This window comes from Myotis davidii, unplaced genomic scaffold (assembly GCF_000327345.1).
Source record: "Myotis davidii unplaced genomic scaffold, ASM32734v1 scaffold88, whole genome shotgun sequence".
NCBI classification, from domain to species: Eukaryota; Metazoa; Chordata; class Mammalia; order Chiroptera; family Vespertilionidae; genus Myotis; species Myotis davidii.
The window spans coordinates 2,438,691-2,458,562 of NW_006300377.1; the positions used below are offsets into that span (position 1 = coordinate 2,438,691).

Below are 19,872 nucleotides of genomic sequence, written 5' to 3' on the forward strand. Positions count from 1 at the left end.
TCCCCAGTAGTAGTTGTGCAGGAGGCAGCTGATCGATGTTTCTCTCTCATCGATGTTTCTAGCTCTCTATCTCTCTCCCTTCCTCTCTGTGAAAGATCAATAAAATATATTTTTAAAAAAAAAAAGAGTTTGAAGCATTGTAACCATCCAGAAGTAATAGCTTCTCTCTTTTACCCTAGGTTCCAAGTTGCATGTTCCCATAAACAACAGAGGTTTCAGTTAACTGGGGTGTATTAAATACTCAGTTGCTTTCATCAGGCCAGGCTCAAAGAAAAGCCCAATAGGAGTGCTTGGTATGCTTTTATTATATTTCACAACCATCTTTGGCCACTTCTCTTGAGCAGTTTCTTGCCCACCTCTTGATGTGTGGCAGAATTTCAGATGAGAAGTGTGGGTTTTGAGGGCTTTTTGTATGCATAACTCAGGGGTCCTCAAACTACGGCCCGCGGGCCACATGCGGCCTGCCAAAAACATTTATCCGGCCCGCTGGGTGTTTTTGCTGCCGCTGTGTGCATAGGAATTTGTTCATAGTTTTTTTTTAAACTATAGTCCGGCCCTCCAACGGTTTGAGGGACAGTGAACTGGACCCCTGACATAACTGAATCACTGGAGTCAATGTTAACTTAAGCATTCCAGAATAATGAGCAGAAACGAACTTCATAATCTGACCTCAGGATGCACCTGTGAAGTCACTTCACTCCCTGGCCTTAGTCTTTTCCTGATGGAGCCTGGCACCTAGAACATTCCTGCCTCATGCGACTGCTCAACACTCACTGAAATAGACTGACAGGTGTGGTCAGACCCATTTCTCAGGTTTAACTGAAATAGGACCAGGACTGGTTCTCCAGGTGAAGGACACCATGTCCTTCCTCTTTGCGCCCTGGTGTTTGTCTCAGTGTCTGGTACGTAGTAGGCCTGCCTCATCCAAGTGCGAGGTGAAACATTGTGAGATTAAGGCTTGTTCCCCATATTCTTCTGTGGCCCCCACATTCTTTCCAAAGAATTGTATGGCGGGGGGGACCCTGGGTTCTGAGGCTTAACCATAGAACTGCCCTTTTCTCCTTGGGGAAATTTGTGGTCACTGCTCTGCCCACAGGGAGAGGGCCTGCTGTGCTCTCTCTCCGACCAGTGAACTTCCTGAGCATCCCTGTGCGAACCGCCGTGGTGACATACAGCTTATTCCCTTCCCAGAGGGAAAGGCCTCGTTTCCTCGCGACTTTCTTTCTTCTAGCAGTGACTTATTTGGGGGGAAGCTGTTTTCCTGGATCCTGCTAAGAGCTGAAAGGCAGACACGCTCAGCCCCGAGGCGAATGGCAGCGCTCTGTAGCATCAACACTGTCAGAGCGGGTGTGATTCTTTGAGTTCTTCCTTTTTGGATCTCCTCCCTGGCCTACAGGAACCTGTGGAAAGTTCACACTCTCTCCTTTGAGGCCTTAGGTGTGGGTTTTCAGTTGCACCTGTTTCCTTGCCAATTCTGTGTTTCATATAGGCTGCAGGAAGGAAAAGGTTAGGAAATCCAGTTACCACAGTCCTTGCTTGTTTAGGTCAAAGGTAAAAGGCTATGCATGCATGAGGCAAGTCCGGGAGAGTTATGTCTCCAAGCTGTCCGCACCGGGGACAGGTTAGCGTGCATTGGGGCAGGCTGTGGTGGGTTGGAATGGTTGGATGTGAGGGATGCCCTGCTTTGGAATGGAGTCGGTTCTTCCTCACAAATAGGAAGGAGTCCAGCATAAAGTCCAAGGGCAAGTGTGAGTTCAACGTCAGTAAGAAGTGTTAGTTCTTCTGTGTCGAGGTCCTTTTCCCCTCTCCCCTTCCTCCTCTCTCTGTAGCTCTTCCATTAAGATTTAAATTCATATAGAATTGTATACCCGAAACCTATATAATGTTATCAACCGATGTTACCCCAATAAATTCAAAAATAAAAAAATAAAGATTTAAATACAACCAGCCCTGAGCTTCCCCTGCCCATCCCCAAAAAATGCTCTTGGACCTGCTTAAAAATGCCGGCCTGGGCCTTCAGGGTACTCCGATCAATTCCTGAAAGGTAGAGAGGGGGCCTGAAGTCTCGACCTCAATGCTCACCTCGCCTTCACTCTCTTAGATTTATGGCCACAGCCAATGCCTGGTGTGTCCTTTTGTGGCAAAAGAAAGAGGCATTTGTATCTTTCAGCAACAATCACTCGTGATTAATAATTGATTTTGTATAATTATTTTAAGTAACCACTTTTCTTTCAAATTTTAATTACTATGAATGTATATTTTTTAGGCAAGAATATACATGGTTTAATTAAGAATAATCTGTGTTCATCCATCCTTGTTTCTATTTCTTGTACCAGAGGGTTTTCCTAGCCCTCAACTAATGATATTAGAGTAGCAAAAATGTCTTAATGAATGAGTGACTAAAGGACTAGATTTATAGACACTTTGGTTTGCACACATCTTAGGACCTTTTATTCTCACTAAATGAAAGTTTTCCATTTGAGCAATAGTCTGAGACATAGCACTACAGTGTAATATCAACATTATAAATCAAATGTAAAAATTAAGACATTCTAAAATGGTACTGATCTGAAGTACATGTCTTGTAGAAACATTAGAAACATTTTAATTTCTAACCAGTGGGTAGACTTGTCAATTTCCATAAAATGTTTTGCCAAAAATAGTCAACTTACCATTATTGGTCCCATTTTTATAAAATGTAATTTTAAGTAAAATGTTATAGATTCACTAAACAAACAACAAGAGTGATGCTATTTCTCATGTTAAGGAAGAGATCTAATCTAACATGTTTATAGGAACATTTTTTAAAGAAAGAAGAAACATTTCTGTTATCACCAAGTGAGAGAAGTATGTAAAAGTGATTTGTAACCTCTCACGACACATTTGTACATAGTCACGTGTATGTTAGCCCCGAGATGGCCTCATCAGGCACTCTGGACCCCGCCTTCTATTGGAACATCTGTGCGGTTTCTCCCCAGGGAGCAGCTCTCACCAAGCACATCAGCATCCCACTCTGCATAAGCTGGCTCCTCCATCACAGAGATGCATTGTACAGAGAGCATCTCCTGCATTAAGCTTCCTCCAGGACCCTGCTTAGCTGTATATTCTCTCTTGTCTCTACAGTTCTTCATGACATCATCTTAACCATGTTCAATAAGAGCTTTATAGAAGAATTGTTAAAACCCCAAGAGCTCTACTCCAAGAAGGCCCTCAGGACCATCTATGACCGCCTGGCTCATGCCTCCATCATGAAACTGAACCAGGCCAGCATGGATAAGGTGAGCAAACAGTTGCCTCTAGCCCCTTGATTGCACATCATGTATCTTTGGTGGATGATTGTAGACTGGAATCAAATGAGATGATGTAAGCAATGATGCCTTGTAAAAAAAATGGCCTTGTAAATATTAGTTGTTGAGTTTCGGAGTTGGAAAGGACCTCAGACATCATCCACACCAGTCCCTCTATTGTTTCTGTCACTCCACCTGCCCAAAGAGATGGTCTTCATGCCCATATTTATGGACACCTTAGCCCAACCCTAAAGACTTTAAATCTGCTTCATTCTTGAATCTCAGCTCTGACAACCAGGAAGTTTTTAAAGCAAATTCAAAACTGCTCAGACTTTACTTATAACAGGGACATATATATCTTTTGGGGGAACAAATTATTAGGGCACTCTGATTTTTTTAAGTTAAGTTCATACATTTTTTAAATGTGTTTTTATTGATTTGAGAGAGAGACAAACATCAATGTGAGCGTGAAACATCGATTGGCTGCCTCCCGCACAAACCCCAGCCTGGGATTGAGCCAAGCCTACATAGGGTGGGGTTGGCAACCTGGGCACGTGCCCTGACCAGGAATCGAACCAGCAATCTTTTGATGCATGGACGACGCTCCAACTGACTGAGCCACCCAGCCAGGACAAAAACCCTTTATTCGTTAATGTCTTTTCCACAGTTAGTTTTGTAATATCTTTTTGCCCTTTTTCAATTAAGGTATAACTTATATGACATATAATTCACCCTTTCATAGTGTACAATTCAGTGGTTTTTAGTATACTCATAATGATGTATAACCATCACCACTATCTAATTAGAGAACATTTCCATCAGTCAGTAGTAATATCCTTTGTTTCATTTCTGATTTTAGTAATTTTAGTTTTCTCTCTTATTTTCTTGGTCAGCCTAAGTAAATAATTGTCAATTATCTAGCTAAAGGTTTGTTGGTCTTTTCAAAGAACCAACTTTTGATTTCATTGATTCTTATCTACTGTTTTTCAACTCTTCATTTCATTGATTTCGGCTTCAAACATTCTTTTACTTCCTTCTCCTTGGTTTGAATTTAGTTTGACCTTCTTTTTCTAGTTTCTTAAGGTGAAAGGCTAGGTGTTGATTGCGGAAATGCAGGCATCCACTGCTGTAAATTTCCCTCTGAGCACTTCTTTAGCTGCATTCGAGACTGTTTTGTGTTGTTGTTTTTTTAAATATATTTTTACTGATTTTAGACAGGAAGGGAGAGGGAGAGAGAGATAGAAACATCAACGATTAGAGAGAATCATTGATTGGCTGCCTCCTGCATGCCCCCCACTGGGGATCAAACCCGCAACCAGGGCATGTGCCCTGACCGGGAATCAAACCCGGGACCCTTCAGTCCACAGGCTGACTCTCTGTCCACTGAGCTACACCAGCTAGGGCTTGAGACTGTTTTTTATGGGTGCGAAAACTCAGGCTCAGAGAGATGAGAAGACTTCACCAGGCCCATTCACCTAGTCAGTGGCAATGGAGGGCTTATTTTAGGGATTTTGCTCTCCAACTCCAGCACCCAGTCTAAGGCCCCCCAGCTGCCAATATTGTTTCAAACATGTTCCATCAGCAATAAGCTGACCAGAAATCCTGGTTTGCCCAGGAATGTCCTGGTCTAACCCTGTTGTTCTGGCTTAATTATTATATCACCTCCTTTTACTCTCAAAAGTATCTTGGTTTGCTCAGCTGGTGTGGCTCAGTTGGTTGAGCGTCATCCCATAAAATAAGAGGTCACCAGTTCAATTCCCAGGTTGCAGGCTCGATCCCCAGTATGGGATATGCAGGAGGCAGCCAACCGATAATTCTCTCTCATCGATGTTTCTGTCTCTCTCGCTCCCTCTCACTTCCTCTCTCTATAAAGTTAATAAAAACTACATATTTTTTAAAATATCTTGGTTTGAGGGATAACTGATATAGTCACTGAGCTGTGTAATATACCCAGTACTGGTTTTCAGTAAACGCTTGACTGCTTCATTGTGTGGAGGTTCTGACATCTGCTTTTATGATCCCATTTATTTTGTCCACTATGGGTTGGCAGCTCTATGACCTGATGACTATGGCTTTGAAATATCAAGTACTGCTGTGTCCCCGTCCCAAGGATGTGCTGCTGGTCACTTTCAACCATTTAGATACCATCAGGGGATTAATCCAAGACAACCCAGCCCTCCTGCGTCTAGTGGATGAGACTCTCCGGCAGCTGATTGAAGTAAGACCCATCTATCACCTCTCAGCCCCATACTTGCCCTCATTCCTGTTAGGAATGGAAAGATTCTATGGCGGAGAGAACAGGCTGAGGAATGGCAAAACCTGCCACTCTCCCTGAAAACCCTAAAAGCCTCCAAGTATCCATTTTGGTCAGACAAGAGGCATTATCATCTTAGGACCTCTTAACCGTTGCCTTCGAAATTGGGAAAGCAACGATCCAGAGCCTGGCATTTTCTCCTAACTTTTCAGAAAGGGGGTGGTGGTGGATGTTCTGCTAAATCTTGGGGAACGGCTTCTCTGGGTCTGTGGGGGACAAGAGAGGTGGTGTGCCCCGCTCGGTGTGGCGTGCTGGGGTCCGGGAGGGGGCGGTGCTGGCTCTCCTGCTGCCCTTCTCGCCCCAGCAGCTGAGTCCTGGTCTTGCTATGGCTCCCATCCCTGAGCACCCACCTACCCTCCCTGTCTGCCCTTCTCACCTCACTTCTGAAAGTGAATTGCTTCTTGCTGCTTCGCCTCTGCAGGTATACGGGGGCCTCTCTGCGGGGGAGTTCCAGCTGATCCGGCAGACGCTCCTCACCTTCTTCCAGGACCTGCACATCCGGGTGAGTGATGGCAGGCCCAGGAGCACCTGCCACTGCCGTCCTCGGGAAATGGGGTGCCACGCAGTCAGGAAGACAAGGGCTGAGCTTGCCCAGTTAGTGGTGTCCTCATTGTTTGGCTCCATAAATGATCAACTTTATTTTTTTAATCTTTTTTAAAAATATAATTTTTCATTGTTGAAAGTATTACATATGTCTCCTTCCCCCCGCCCCCACTGACTCCCTCCAGCCCATCCCCATCCCAGGACCTCACGCCCATTGTCTGTGTCCATGGGCCATGCATATACGCGTACAAGGACCTTGGTTGATTACCTCCCACCCTCCCCGCCTTCCCTCCGAGATTCCGCACTCTGTTCCATGTTTTGAGTCTCTGGATCCACTCCATTCATTAGTTTATTTTGTTACTTAGATTCCACATATGAATGAGATTATGTGATACTTGTCTTTCTCTGACTGACTTATTTCACTTAGCACGGTGGTCGGCAAGTCCCTCCTTGCTATTGCAAATGATTTATTACAGAGAGGAAGGGAGAAGGATAGAGAGTTAGAAACATCGATGAGAGAGAAGCATCGATCAGCTGCCTCCTGCACACCCCCTACTGGGGATGTGCCCGCAACCAAGGTACATGCCCTTGACTGGAATCGAACCTGGGACCCTTCAGTCCGCAGGCCAGTGCTCTATCCACTGAGCCAAACCGGTTAGGGCTCAAATGATCAGCTTTCTGATAGCAAATCTCAGCAGTTTTTAAATGGACCAAGGAAGACAGTGAGACTGACTCCTCCCGTTACCTGTGCTCCTTGGTGTGTCCCTTCTCCAGAGGACATGTGCTCTCAGAGCCACCAGCCTGATCTGAATCGCACAGCCTACCCCAGACCTCTCATCTCGGGGACTCTCCAGTCCCTGAGGCTGTGCGAGGCTGCCCTCCTCCAGGAAGCTCTCGCCTTCCCTGGTGTCGGGCACCACGCCATCCTGGCCTTCCCTGACCCTTTCCCTCTCTGCGCCTCTCACCTTCCTCTCCCTCTTCCTGTCGCCAAACCTTCTCCCCTCCACCCACATCCTGCTCTTTAGGAATCGCTTCCCTCCCCACTTTCCAGCCCTTTCACCCGGAGTCTAACCTCCACCCCCGCCTTGCCCCAGCCCTGCCATCAAGACCAGCATCTCCACCTGAAACTCCCCACGAGGATGCCCACCTGTGCCTTCAATTTCGTGTCTGTACCTAAACTCGCCTCCATGGACTGGGAAACACAAATAGATTTCAACTCTGAGGCCAATTTTATTATTAATCCTCATGAAAAATTATATTTGCTATGGGTGGAGCAATAATAGCATCCATATAAATTAAGATCTCTAATAGTCACTGATTAAAATAAAAATATGAAAGTACAAATATGATTAAATTTTGCATTGCTTTAAACTATTGAAAACTCTGCATCATGTTATCAAGACTGTGCATGCTTGGGCGTTATTTTATGCGTTGTAGTAACATTGCCATAATGACTTCTCAAGTCTGACAAGATCAAATTAATTATAATGAAAAGACATTCCTAATAATAAGTCTATAACCAAATGATTAAAATATATTAAACCACAAAATATATTAAGCTTTACTTGCTAAAATGGGCACGCAGTGAAACATCAGAACATTCATTAAGAGAAATAGGACTTCCACCTCCTGGCAGAATTCAGCCACTGATTTGTAGCATTTGGCTGGTTTTCCAAGTCTGAATGGTATTCGGCTCAGCTGCAATTTGTGATTGCCTATGCCCTGTACGGATCATCTCTGTTTTCAGCCGTCTTGATAGTTTTTAGATTTGCTAACAAAACCAACCAGCTGAACAAAGAAAACACAGCTCTGACTAACATTTCCTTGTTCGTTGTTTAACCCAAACTCCTCATCTGATAACCAAAGTTTCTGCAATATCACGAGCCCCTGGAGTGCTCTGATGCGGCCCAGGCCCTGCCCTGCCCTGCTCTCGGGCCTGGCCAGAGACCACTTCCATCTGGAATCCTGAGCAACCCCTCTCAGCCCTCCAGAACGCCTCCAAGGCTGCCTCCTACAGGGTGGGCCCCTCAGGTCCCCCACCCCCTCCCGCTCTCATTCCCATTCACACATCCTTCCACCCCTGCTCTTCCCCTGTGTTCTTTCCATTGCTTCCGTTGTTGGAAAATATCATCGCCTCATCCTGGAATGTTCCTTATACCTCCACTCCACTATCCACTCCTCTTGGAAATGTTTCATGCTGGAAAACCAGTCTAACAAATATTTCCTAAGTGCCTACTCTATGCCAGCACTGTTTTCAGTGTTGGAGATAAGTGAGCAAGGAGGCGGCCCTGCTGTAAGGGGGTTCTCTGCTGCGGGAAGAGACAGAGAGGACAAGTCAATAACATTCTGGTTCTGACCACTTCTAGGAAGACGGCAACACAGGAGAAAGTTATAGAGGGCGACTGGGATGGGATGTCGATCAGGCCAGCACCGTCCAGTAGAGCTTTCTGTTGTGACGGAAAAGTCCTGTATCCCTGTTTTAATTGAGACTGTGACTAACAACAGAGATCTCAGGAAAGGGCATCTAAATGGAAGTGACAGCAAGTACGAAGCCTCATGGATGGGGAAAAGCATAAAGTGTTCCTTGGACAAGGAGAAAGCCAATCTGAACGAAGCATGTCGAGGCCGGAATGAGGGTCCAAGTTTACAGCCTGTGCAGCATGGGCACTGGCTAATCATAGCAGGTGCCAGTGACACACAAACTGGTCCCTACAGCTGACTTACCTTTAGACCCCAGTAAGGAGTTTATTCTAAGAGTGAAGAAAAGATTTGAAGCATTTTAGGGTGATTTGATTCGTGTTCTGGAAGATGAGCTATACGAGATCAGGGCAGAGGTAAGACAGCAATTGGAAAACTGTTGCGGAAATTAGGTAAAAAATGAAAGTTCTTGGATTGGGTGCTACCAGTTAAGACAGTGAGACATGTTCACATTCAAGATATACCTTCAGAGCAAGATGAATAAGACTTACTAAGAGATCAGATGTGTATGGGGGGATAAATTGTGATACTTGATTTGGAATGGTGAACACACAAAACAGTGTAGAGATGATGTGTAGTAAAATTGTGCACCTGAAACCTGTATAATTTTGTTAACCAATGCCACCCCGATAAATTCAATAAAGGCTGAGAGAGAGAGAGAGAGAGAGAGAGAGAGAAATGAGAGGAAGAAGAATAAAGAACGAATACTAAGTTTTGTCCTGAGCAACTGTGGTGCCCGTTAGGCATCCAAGAAGCGATATCAAATAGGCAGTTGGTTATGCTGCAAGCAGTTGAGTATGGCTGGAGCATGGAGTTCACGGAGGAGCATGGCTGTGGAGATGATCGGGGGCCGACTGGAAGGTGTATAACTTACCAAAAACCCAGAGCCGGGGAGTGGCCCAGCTAAGATGTACCCTAGGCAGCCCACCGTCAGAGCCTAAACTGGCAGCTTACAAATTCTTGTCACTTTGCATTTTCACTGCCTGGCATACAACATCCTTGATGATATTACAAATATAAAGGACTTATTTCACACATAAGGAAGCTAAGATCCAACAAAACTGCTACAATGTTTATGAGATTTAGTCTGACCAAGACCTCAAACCCAGGAGTAGACATAAGCATATATGGTGTTTTCAGGCACATAAAGGACCTTCAAACCATTACCAGCTGGATTCTCCCTCTCCAGCCTCTTGTCACCAATCCTGCCCCGGCTAAGAGTTTGTGCTCCAGAGTCAGATACACGAGGGCCAGCTTGCATCCTCCACTCTGGCCCTATGAGCTGGCTGGCCTTGAGTGAGTGTCTTGACCTCTGAGCTGCCGATGCCTCACCTGTGAAGTGGAGATAGTGAGGTTCTTACAGCACTGTCGGGTTATAGCCTTTCTGAGAACAGACTTTATGGAAAGGTAACAGGGAACCAAGGAATGGGTGTGGCATTTGGAGTCAGCCTTGGTTTCGAATCCTTGCCCTGTCTCTTATTGTTCTCTTTGGGCAAGTCACTTTACTCTGTGACCTCGGCTTTCTCATCTTTAAAACAGGGGTAAGCCAGACTGTGTGGCTCAGTGGTTGAGCGTTGGCCCATGCACCAAGAGGTCACCGGTCCAACTCCCAGTCAGGGCACATGCCCAAGTTGTGGGTTGTGGGTTGTGGGCTCCATCCCCAAGGGGGTGGGGGTGTCAGAGGCAGCCGATCAGTGTTTCTCTCTCATTGATGTTTCTATGTCTCTCTACCTTTCCCTTCTCTCTCTAAAAATCAATGGAAGCATATTTTAAAATAATAATTGCTAAAAAGGGAGGGAGGGAGTAATGCACCTCACCTAGATTTTCTGTGAGGCTCAAAAGGAATTTTATTCGTAAAAAACACTGTAACTCTGCAGATGTTAGCTATGGTGAGTTTTACTCTTATTGTTATAACCCACTAGGTAACATTCCCAACCCACTGCAGCTTTCCATCCTCACAGTGCTCACGTCTATGAAAATCTACCAGGAAAAATGATGATAAGTGTATTTTCTTTTTCAGGTGTCCCTATTTCTAAAGGACAAAGTTCAGAATTCTAATGGTCGCTTTGTGTTGCCAGTGTCTGGGCCTGTTCCCTGGGGAATTGAAGTTCCCGGACTCATCAGGTGAATTCTCAACAATAATTGTCAGACCAGGGTTTGGGGTTCTGGGAAGCCAGTATGTGGGCCTCCACACAGAATGCAGCTCAGTGGGCCCTTCTCTTCCTCAATAAAGCACAAGAGTTAGGAGGTCAGGCGCTAGTCCCAGCTCTGCCACTTGGCAGACACTCACAGCAAACCACCCCATCCTCCAGCATTCATTTCCTCATCTATTAAATGGGCTCATCATTTGTCTTCCCAGACCTGAGGATGGGTAAGATAATGATGCTCTCAAATGCTTACAGAGCACCTGGCACATAACATGCACTCAATAAATATTATTGCATCAATATTATTACCACAACCAGCACCTTTATCTTGAAAGGGCACATGAATCCCTTTTTGTCCCACAGTACAAAGAATAAAGATGCCTCCAGGACTGCCCAGGCTTGGAGAACGTTCCATCATGTCATACTTTGTATTGCAGAATGTTCGACAACAAAGGCCAAGAAGTGAGGAGGGTGGAGTTCCCGCACGGTGGAAGCTATGTCACTGCGCCAAAGGAAGGTTCTTTTGAAGTTTATGGAGACCGAGTCCTGAAACTAGGAACTAATATGTGAGCTAATCCTCCCTCCCTGAGTGAGTTCGAGTCCAAGGGAGTCACCTCGTTTAGAAAGCCAGCTTGACTTTGACCGTGAAATCCTGCTGACACCTGCAGTGGTTTCCCCTCAGACACAGTGCATGCCGCGCCCCCCACCTCCACAGGGCGCCTAAGATTTCCAGACATCAGGTCACTCATAGGTTTAAAAGATATTTTAAGCCCTAGCAGGTTTGGCTCAGTGGATAGAGCATCAGCCTGGGGACTGAAGGGTCCCGGGTTTGATTCTGGTCAAGGGCACATGCCCAGGTTGCGTACTTGATCCCCAATAGGGGGCATGCAGAAGGCAGCTGATCAATGATTCTCATCAGTGATCTCTCTCTCTCTCTCTCTCTCTCTCTCTCTCTCTCTCTCTCTCTCTCTCTCTCTCTCTCTCTCTCTCTCTCTCTCTCTCTCTCTCTCTCTCTCTCTCTCTCTCTCTCTCTCTCTCTCCTTCCCTCTCTGAAATCAGTAAAAACTATATTTTTAAAAAAGATAAATAATTTTAAGTGGCCCTGGAGATTCAGAAAGGCGAGGTACTTCCACACAGCTTCCCAGGTATTTTTCTTCGGGGAAAAAGTAAAATTTGAGCAGTTGACAAACACTTGTATGTTTAACCCCAGCACCTTTCTGGATGCTTTTAAACATCTCAGACAAAAGCCGCGAGCTAGCCCAGCTGGCGTGGCTCAGTGATTCGGCATCCACTTAGGAACCAGGAGGTCACAGTTTGATTCCCGGTCAGGGCACACGCCTGGGTTGCCAGCTCAATCCCCAGTGGGGGGCGTGCAGGAGGCAGCTGATCAATGATTCTCTCTCATCATGGATGTTTCTATCTCTCTCCCTTCCTCTCCGAAATCAATAAAAATGTTATTTTTTAAAAAAAGCCATGAGCTATACTTAGGTATTAGAAGGAAGTCAGTTTAAAGGGCTAAACAACGTTTTCACAGTTTTCTGTCCACAACCAGGTACAGTGTGAACCGGCCTGTGGAAACCCACACATCTGGAACATCAAAGAACTTATCTTCACAGGCACAGGTGAGCCTTTGCCTCCTGTATTTATCTTCTGAGCTTACTTCTAGATACAAAAGTCCAGATGGGGAGAAGGATGGGAACTCTGGATTTCAAAGCTAGCCAACATTTCCCTCCTTGTTCGCAATCTTCTCGATGCAGTCTTATAAGTACACAGGTTTTTAATTGTAGTTTCCCATGGAGACCTCCAGTGATCTGACTAATTAGGTAATTTTAGGCTTGGCTCAATCACCATAATTAAGTGGGAACCACACAGCAGGACATGTGAAATTAGCACCAAACCAGTGCCATCAGTGCCGGGGCCGCTGAACTCAGCACCTTATCATTAAAACGTCCCTTTTCAGTGCTCCCCTCATTGCGATAGCTAAGCTCAACATGGGGTTTTAGGTTCTCCGGATTCCATCTATACAGACTCTCACTGAACTAACTGCCAGCTATCCACAGGACAAATCATGGAATATTCCGTTACTCGGAAAACATTCGTTGAACTGCTTCTATGGGCAGGGTACCCAGGGACACAAAGCTGGCTTAGATGGGTCTCATCCTGAAGGGGCTTCCATAGTTGGGAGGACAGCGATAGAACAAACAGCTTTCACACAGGGGAGGTTCTGAATGAAGTGCCGTGTGTTCTGTCCAGTGGGCTGAGAGCAGGGGGCTGAGTCAGGAAAGCTGTTCAGGGTGTGACATTCAAGTGGAGCTCTGGAGAGGATAAGGCACTCAGCAGCCGGAAGGAGAAATGGGGGTGCAGACCCAGGTGACAGTTTGGGCAAAGGCGCCAGGGGCAGGAGAGCATCGTGTTTGGGGGAGCAGGGAGGCAGCACCTCTCCCCCGTGACTCGGTAGCACCTCTCCCGCAGCAGGAAACATGATCACTCTTGAGGCAGGTGGCCAGAGGTCCGGCTGTACAGGGACGCCGTTCGGGCCTGAGTAGGAAGGAGCGTAAACAATTTGGACTTTGCCCTTTAGGCAGGAGACGGAGGCGTTTATTTCCCGCAAGGTTTATTTCCCGCAAGGAAGAGGTGAGACGAGAACTGTGTTTTAGAAGAGGCCGAGCAGGGGAAGGTCGGGTTAGAGCCATGTTAGAAGGGGAAGGTGGAAGTGGGCAAGACTGAGCGAGGGAATGGACGCAGGGTGTGTGCACCATGGTCACCACCAGAGGGCAGTGTGGTAGCTCCTACGCAGTGAGTGCCCCGGACCGGGAGCCCTCGGTGTGAAGGCACCAAACGGCCTGAAGAGGAAGCAGCGTTCTTCAAGGAGGGAGGTAGTTGAGGACAATGGGTCCCTGGGGCCTTCCACTCGTCCTGAAAGTGTGAAGGTCTCTGGTTTGCTGCCCTGCTGCTTCTGACGCAGACTGTTTCTCTGTTGGTTAAGCCCGTTTTCTATGCTTTATTTGGACTCAGTTCTTCCCAGAAATAATTTAAATAGTTATTGCTTTGCCTGGGTTTGTAATACCACCCTGGGTCTCTGGGTCGCAGCAGGAAACATGATCACTTTCATGTGGCTAAAAATCATGACATTTTTTCTGCAGCAAAGCATTGCTCCAAACCCTCTTGCTAAAGAAGAGCTGAATTTCTTGGCCAAGCTGATGGGAGGAATGGAGATTAAGAAAACCAGTGGCCCTGAGCCAGGATTCCGGTTGAATCTCTTTACCACCGACGAAGAGGAAGAGTATGTTTTAAATCTGTTTCTTTAAAGACCTATAGAAAAATCCTGAGTGTGCTAAGCCAAAAAAGTGACCACATAACCAGCGACACTTATAAATGCACGTGTAAAGACCACAGATGACTGCCAGCCGATTCAATAACCTGGTTAAGAAGAGCCCCCCAGTGTGAAACAGCCTGAACTCGCTGGATTTGTTCACAGCACAGCAGAACAAGAAGTATTAGAAGTCAAGATAATCAAATCAAGGAACGTCTGTTTAGAAGCCAGAGGAGGGAGGTCAAAGAATGGTATCTTTGAGATTAGATAGCCTCCCCAAAACCAGTAGCAGTAGTAACTGAGATTTGTAGTGCTTTACGGTTTACAGAGCACTTTTGCATTCATTATCTCATGTGATCCTCCTCACAACCAAATATTTGGGGGTGGGGGTGCCTTCTATTTCCCTATCCATTGAACTGCCTTCTTTTGTTCAGTCTGTGTGGCGGGTACTATGGTAAGTGCTGGGAACACAAAAATGGAGCGGGTGACCGAGGGCCTGCCCTCGCGAGCTCCCCACGTAGCAGGAGGATGAATGTGTACATAGGTCATGTCAGTGCCAGGTCATAAGTTGTCTAATGGAGGACACAGTGGTGACTTGCACTGGCAGATTGAAAGAGTTGGCATCTGAGCTGGGTCTTGGATGTGCCAAGCAGAGGAAGGGGGAAGCATTCTTGGCAGAGTTCAGTACGTGCAAAGGCACAGAGACATGAAAGAATGTGACTTTCTGGAGTGCGGGGGGCATTGGTTGGGCATGGAGGAAACAAAGTTGAAGGGAAATGGCAGGAGATGAAGCAGAAAAGAAATAGGTTGCCCAGTTATCAAGCGCCAGTTTGTCATGCTGGCAGGGAGAGAACTCTAACCTTTGACCTATTTCTCTACCATCTCATGCAGACAAGCAGCGCTAACCAGGCCAGAAGAGTTATCCCATGAAGTTGTCAACATACAAGCTACTCAGGTGTGTCCAGGGGACTCCATGTCAAGTCTTATTCCCCTCCTCATCCTGTAATAACTTTGACCTTCCAAGGCCATACCTTCTCGCTGATCCAGCAGTTCTCAACCTGTGGGTCGCGACCCCTTTGGCGGTCGAACGACCCTTTCACAGGGGTCGCCTAAGACCATCCTGCATATCAGATATTTACATTACGATTCATAACAGAAGCAACATTACAGTTATGAAGTAGCAACGAAAATAATTTTATGGTTGGGTCACAACCTGAGGAGCTGTATTTAAAGGGCCAGAAGGTTGAGAACCACCGCTCTAATCAGTATGATGAGCTGAAATGCATCACAGTGGTGGGATAAAAATGAAATACCAACTGCATGTCTCGTTTCTCAAACAGGACCAGCAAAGGAACCAAGAGCTGGCTCGGATCATGGGGGAGTTCGAGGTCAAGGACCAGCCAAGGTGGAGTGCCAGCAAGGGGGATGATTTGCTGGCCATGATGGACGAGTTATAGCTGTGCGGACCAGGCACACCCCTCCGCTGTGGGAGAGGCTGCCTGATGCGGACCCTGGGGGATGCAGAAGGATGCCGCTCGCTCTCTGCTGAGTGAAGAAGCATTACCTCTTGTTTCCGTTCGTGTTGGGACGGACTGCTCCGGTCTCTCAGGAGGCACACTCCCGGAAGGCACACACATACACATCTACTCCCATTGTCCTTCTGCTTTAATGACAACCTTCCAAAGCATCCTGGGCCACAGGTTCAAGCCTCGGAGTTGGTAAGGGGCGCTTCCATCCCTGCTTTCCTGTGGGGGCTCACAGCTCACAGATGCCTGCGAATCGTCACCAAACTTCAGAGCTTTCTGGGATGGCTCCTGCCTTGTGAGTCTGAAATAAGTGGAAAAGGCAGTTGCCTCACGCAGTTGGGGCCCAGTTTAGACAGCCCTCCTCTCCCTGGCACCCTGGGAGCTGTAACCTCAGAGGCAGGGGAAGCAAGGCCGTGTGCGGGGAGCAGCAGCTGGGTCCCCCACAGAGCACGTGGCACCTGCAGTTCGCTGCACAGCTCTGCATCCATACGTGGTGGGGGCTTCTCCCTCATGGAGACGCGCACCAAGGAAACAGTGCTTCATCCCCAGAGCCTTCCTCGGCCACCTAGTGTCCTTGCCTTCTGAAGACACCCAGCGCGGTGCGCCAGGACACCGTCTCCTCCGCCTCTCCCCCCGGGGCCAAACAGAGCCTTAAGCTGGATTCATGGGAGGCGCACGTGGTGAGTCATTTTACCTCCCGTGTCCCAAAGGAGCTGCTTCCCTGGCACGAAGCCAAGTGTAGTTGGGCTATCAGACCGGGGCTGCCTTCCCTGATCCAGGAAGGCCTGGGCCTCAGTAACTGGTGGGCTCAGGGCCACCTTGTGTCCAGAGGTCCAGGCCCAGTCAGCCCTGTGGAAGGAACCTCCAGGACGGCAGAGGGCAGGAGAGAACCGGAGCTGCATTGGTCATCGCCTGAGATTGGACCGACCAGTGGGAACGCTCGGGCCCTCACCCTGGCAAGAGGGGAGGCAAACACTTCTGGAATCTGAGGGCCCGGGAAGCTGTCCCTTAGCTTGCCACGGCATAGTGTTTGATCGCAGACAGGTAAATCACCAAATAAATGTAATTTGCCGCCTTCCCGTGAAGTTACACTTCCTTGCCTACAAAGACGCCCCCAAAAGGTCCTTTGGGGATGAGAGACGTTTGCTGTTAAACGCCTGTTAGAGGCTTGCAAACTGCCTCCTCCTTTAGTCTCTTCCAAGCAATCCGGGTGCCAGAGGAAAGGGAAGGTTCTGTCCAGTTCTGGGTCTGGCTCCGCCGCGCCGCCACAAACCTGGACTTCACTGTCTGCGCTGAGCACGTCGTCCCGGGACTTGGAGGTTGCCACCAGCCGCTGAGAGGCAGCAGCCTCCTCCCTCCACCTACTCCAGAGCAATGCCAGGGGTTTCAAACGTATCTGTCCTCTCGGTAAACAAACAAGATACGGATCTCTGGTAAGGCAGCCTAGTGATGAGGCAATCTGAGTTTCATGTCTCTAGACTTGCACAAATATTGAGACAAACAAGTTGATTGGCATGGTGGCTCAGGGCATCCAGAAAAAGCAGGGGAGTCGTGAGGAGGCAAAGAAGAAAGGAGGTAGGGAAACTCTGGCCAGTGTGCGGACTGAGTACCAACAAATCAGGTTCGTTTAAAACCTGGCTACGGGAGCCCGGCTGGCGTGGTTCAGTGGGTGAGCATTAACTATGAAACAGGAGGTCATGGTTCAATTCCCAGTCAGGGCACATGCCTGGGTTGTGGGCTTGATCCCCAGTAGGGGATGTGCAGGAAGTAGCAGATCAATGATTCTCTCTCATTGGTGTTTCTATCTCTCTCCCTCTCCTTCCTCTCTGAAATCAATAAAAACATATTAAAAAGTAAATAAAACCAGGCCACGGAGAACAAAGGTGTCACACACAGTGCCCAGCGTGCTTCAAGGGGAGGCATGCCGTGGTCAGAGGCAGGACACTGGGTTCTGGTCCCGTTCCTGCCCCCAACTCCCCATGTGCCCTAAGCAGTTACCGTCCCGAGCCTCAGTGCCCCCATCCGTAAGAATGAGAAGGAACTAGCTCACTGGCTGGGGCAGGCTCACCCACGCACGTCACTGACTTTAGTTTCCTAGGCCCTGGCCCACGGGGGACCCGGGAATTGGAATGTTTGCCCGTGCTGGCCCCAGCTCCATGCTTCGGGGGTTTGTCTGCTCGCTCTCAGCTCTTCTGTGCTAATCTCTTCTCAACTAAGTTTCAAACTGTGACGCTCCGTGTCGGAATGCCCTACAGATTGCGCAGGCAAAACTCTAGAAAAGCCTTCAGAATAGAAGTTCTTTAATGATTCCCAGAAGAAAGATGTAATAAAAATTGAGACCGAAGAGGGAAGACAAAAGGGGGCAAAGTGTGTTTAGCCCTCAGTTGTAAGAGGCAAGTCACCCCATGGAGCCCACATCAATATCTAACAATTTTTAAAGTGAACTCACTTTTTGCCTTGTACGGATCTAGATGCTGGTGGGCAAGGAACGAACAGTCACCAGACCCTGAGACCCCACGTCCAACCAGGATCAGGCTCCCTCACCCACTCCATCTGGTTTATGGCTCTGGTTTGCATCCTGTGAGACTAACTCGAGCCACAGGAAACCTCAGGAAGAGAAATGCAAATTTTAGAAAAGATTGATCACAATAACTAATCATAAAGACCCAAATGAAAATCTGAAAACTCATAGTTCCATTACCTCCCCCTAACTCCCTTGACATAATGCCCTGGATAACTCCTCCTCGGCTGCTAACTTCCTGGACAGCTGATCAGCGTTCACAGGGAGTGGCCTGGAAGCCCCTCCACAGTTGAGGCTTCCCTGCACAGTTTCGGCATTTGGTGAGAAGTAGCTTCTCAGATCATAACTCGCCCCTTTTCAAATGAGAATGTCAAGATGCATTCCAAGGACCAAGTGAATTCCTTGAGTTATCTGATTACCTTAACCACCTCCCCACCTCCCCTCCCCACACACACACACACACACTGCATTCTTTTTGTTTCTGGGCAGTGGTGCCTCTGCTGTCAAAAATAACATTCCCTCTCTGTTAGTTCCCCAAACTGCATGGGCCCGCACCACCAGCACAGCCCGGAAGAGCAAGGGCAGAGCCCAGCGCTCCTCCTCTTTATAAAGCTCCCTCACTTCCTTTCGAAGCTGGGCCTCCACAGTTTCAGGTTTTCCCTCTGGGGAGTCGTAGTGTCAGCAGAGAACGTTTGACCAGGTGTCTGGATAGCCCTACGACCTGTCGGGTTCACTTATCATTGAGAAGATAAAACTAGTTCTATATGACCTCCCTCATCTCTCTGCCTCAGCATTATGGTTTTTACACTCTTCCCCTCCTCAGTCACACCCAGCCTCCTTTCTGCACCTCAGATACTGGCCCCAGTGGCTCCCCTCCTCCCACCCCGCCCTCACCCGCACCTCCAACCTCTGCTTCCCCAGGGCCGCTCCTCCCCATCCTCACTCCTCTGGCTGCTCAGTGTTCCTCTCCCTCCACTCACCAGCACTCCAGGCGTCCTTGCTCCCCGCCACCCCACACTCCCTCCTACACCCTAGAGCTCCTGTCACCACAAACCCCCAATTCTGTTGTCTCCAGGCCCTGGCTCTACTAGATCCCACAGCCTTTTCTCCTCCCATTCTCCTTGGCTTTTTTAAGGCCCTAGGCCAGTGATGGCGAACCTTTTGAGCTCGGCGTGTCAGCATTTTGAAAAACCCTAACTTAACGCTGGTGCCATGTCACATATAGAAATTTGTTGATATTTGCAACCATAGTAAAACAAAGACTTATATTTTTCATATTTATTTTATATATTTAAATGCCATTTAACAAAGAAAAATCAACCAAAAAAATGAGTTCGCGTGTCACCTCTGACACGTGTGTCATAGGTTCACCATCACTGCCCTAGGCCCTACCGAACACCCTTGTCTTCCTAAAACCCTCTCACCCTTCGGCCCTGGTGGCTCCAATCATACCACTTTCTGAATACACGTCCCCTCCCTCGGTGGCTTCTGAGTGGGGGTTGCCCTGTGTGATACAGATGTTGACGCAGCCATTTTTAGAAGCCTGTCAAAAGGCCGGGTCATTTGCCAGATGACCTTTATTTCATCCCTGGCATTCTTCCTGTTCCTCATCCTGATCTCATCTCTCACTCTCACTCCATTTCTCACCCTCACCCTCTCCCTCACTCTGACCCCACTACTGCCCAGATGTTTGATGTGCCCCTCAGTGCTTCGTTTGCATTTTTCTGCAAATTGTTTTGCATT

General features: G+C 47.7%; 1 protein-coding gene across 2 annotated transcripts in view; it reads left to right on the plus strand.

The window, feature by feature from the left end:
- Positions 1 to 16,685, plus strand: part of OSCP1 (organic solute carrier partner 1) — a 23,563-nt gene extending 6,878 nt beyond the window's left edge. For both annotated transcript variants that reach the window (XM_006777287.2, XM_006777286.2), the window contains 9 exons: positions 3,124 to 3,278; positions 5,338 to 5,505; positions 6,023 to 6,103; positions 10,643 to 10,746; positions 11,207 to 11,335; positions 12,322 to 12,391; positions 13,913 to 14,052; positions 14,974 to 15,037; positions 15,423 to 16,685. In XM_006777287.2, coding sequence (XP_006777350.1) covers positions 3,124 to 3,278; positions 5,338 to 5,505; positions 6,023 to 6,103; positions 10,643 to 10,746; positions 11,207 to 11,335; positions 12,322 to 12,391; positions 13,913 to 14,052; positions 14,974 to 15,037; positions 15,423 to 15,539 — 1,028 coding nt within the window. In that variant the 3' untranslated portion in view covers positions 15,540 to 16,685. The remainder of the gene's footprint in view (positions 1 to 3,123; positions 3,279 to 5,337; positions 5,506 to 6,022; positions 6,104 to 10,642; positions 10,747 to 11,206; positions 11,336 to 12,321; positions 12,392 to 13,912; positions 14,053 to 14,973; positions 15,038 to 15,422) is intronic.
- Positions 16,686 to 19,872: the final 3,187 nt, after the last annotated feature.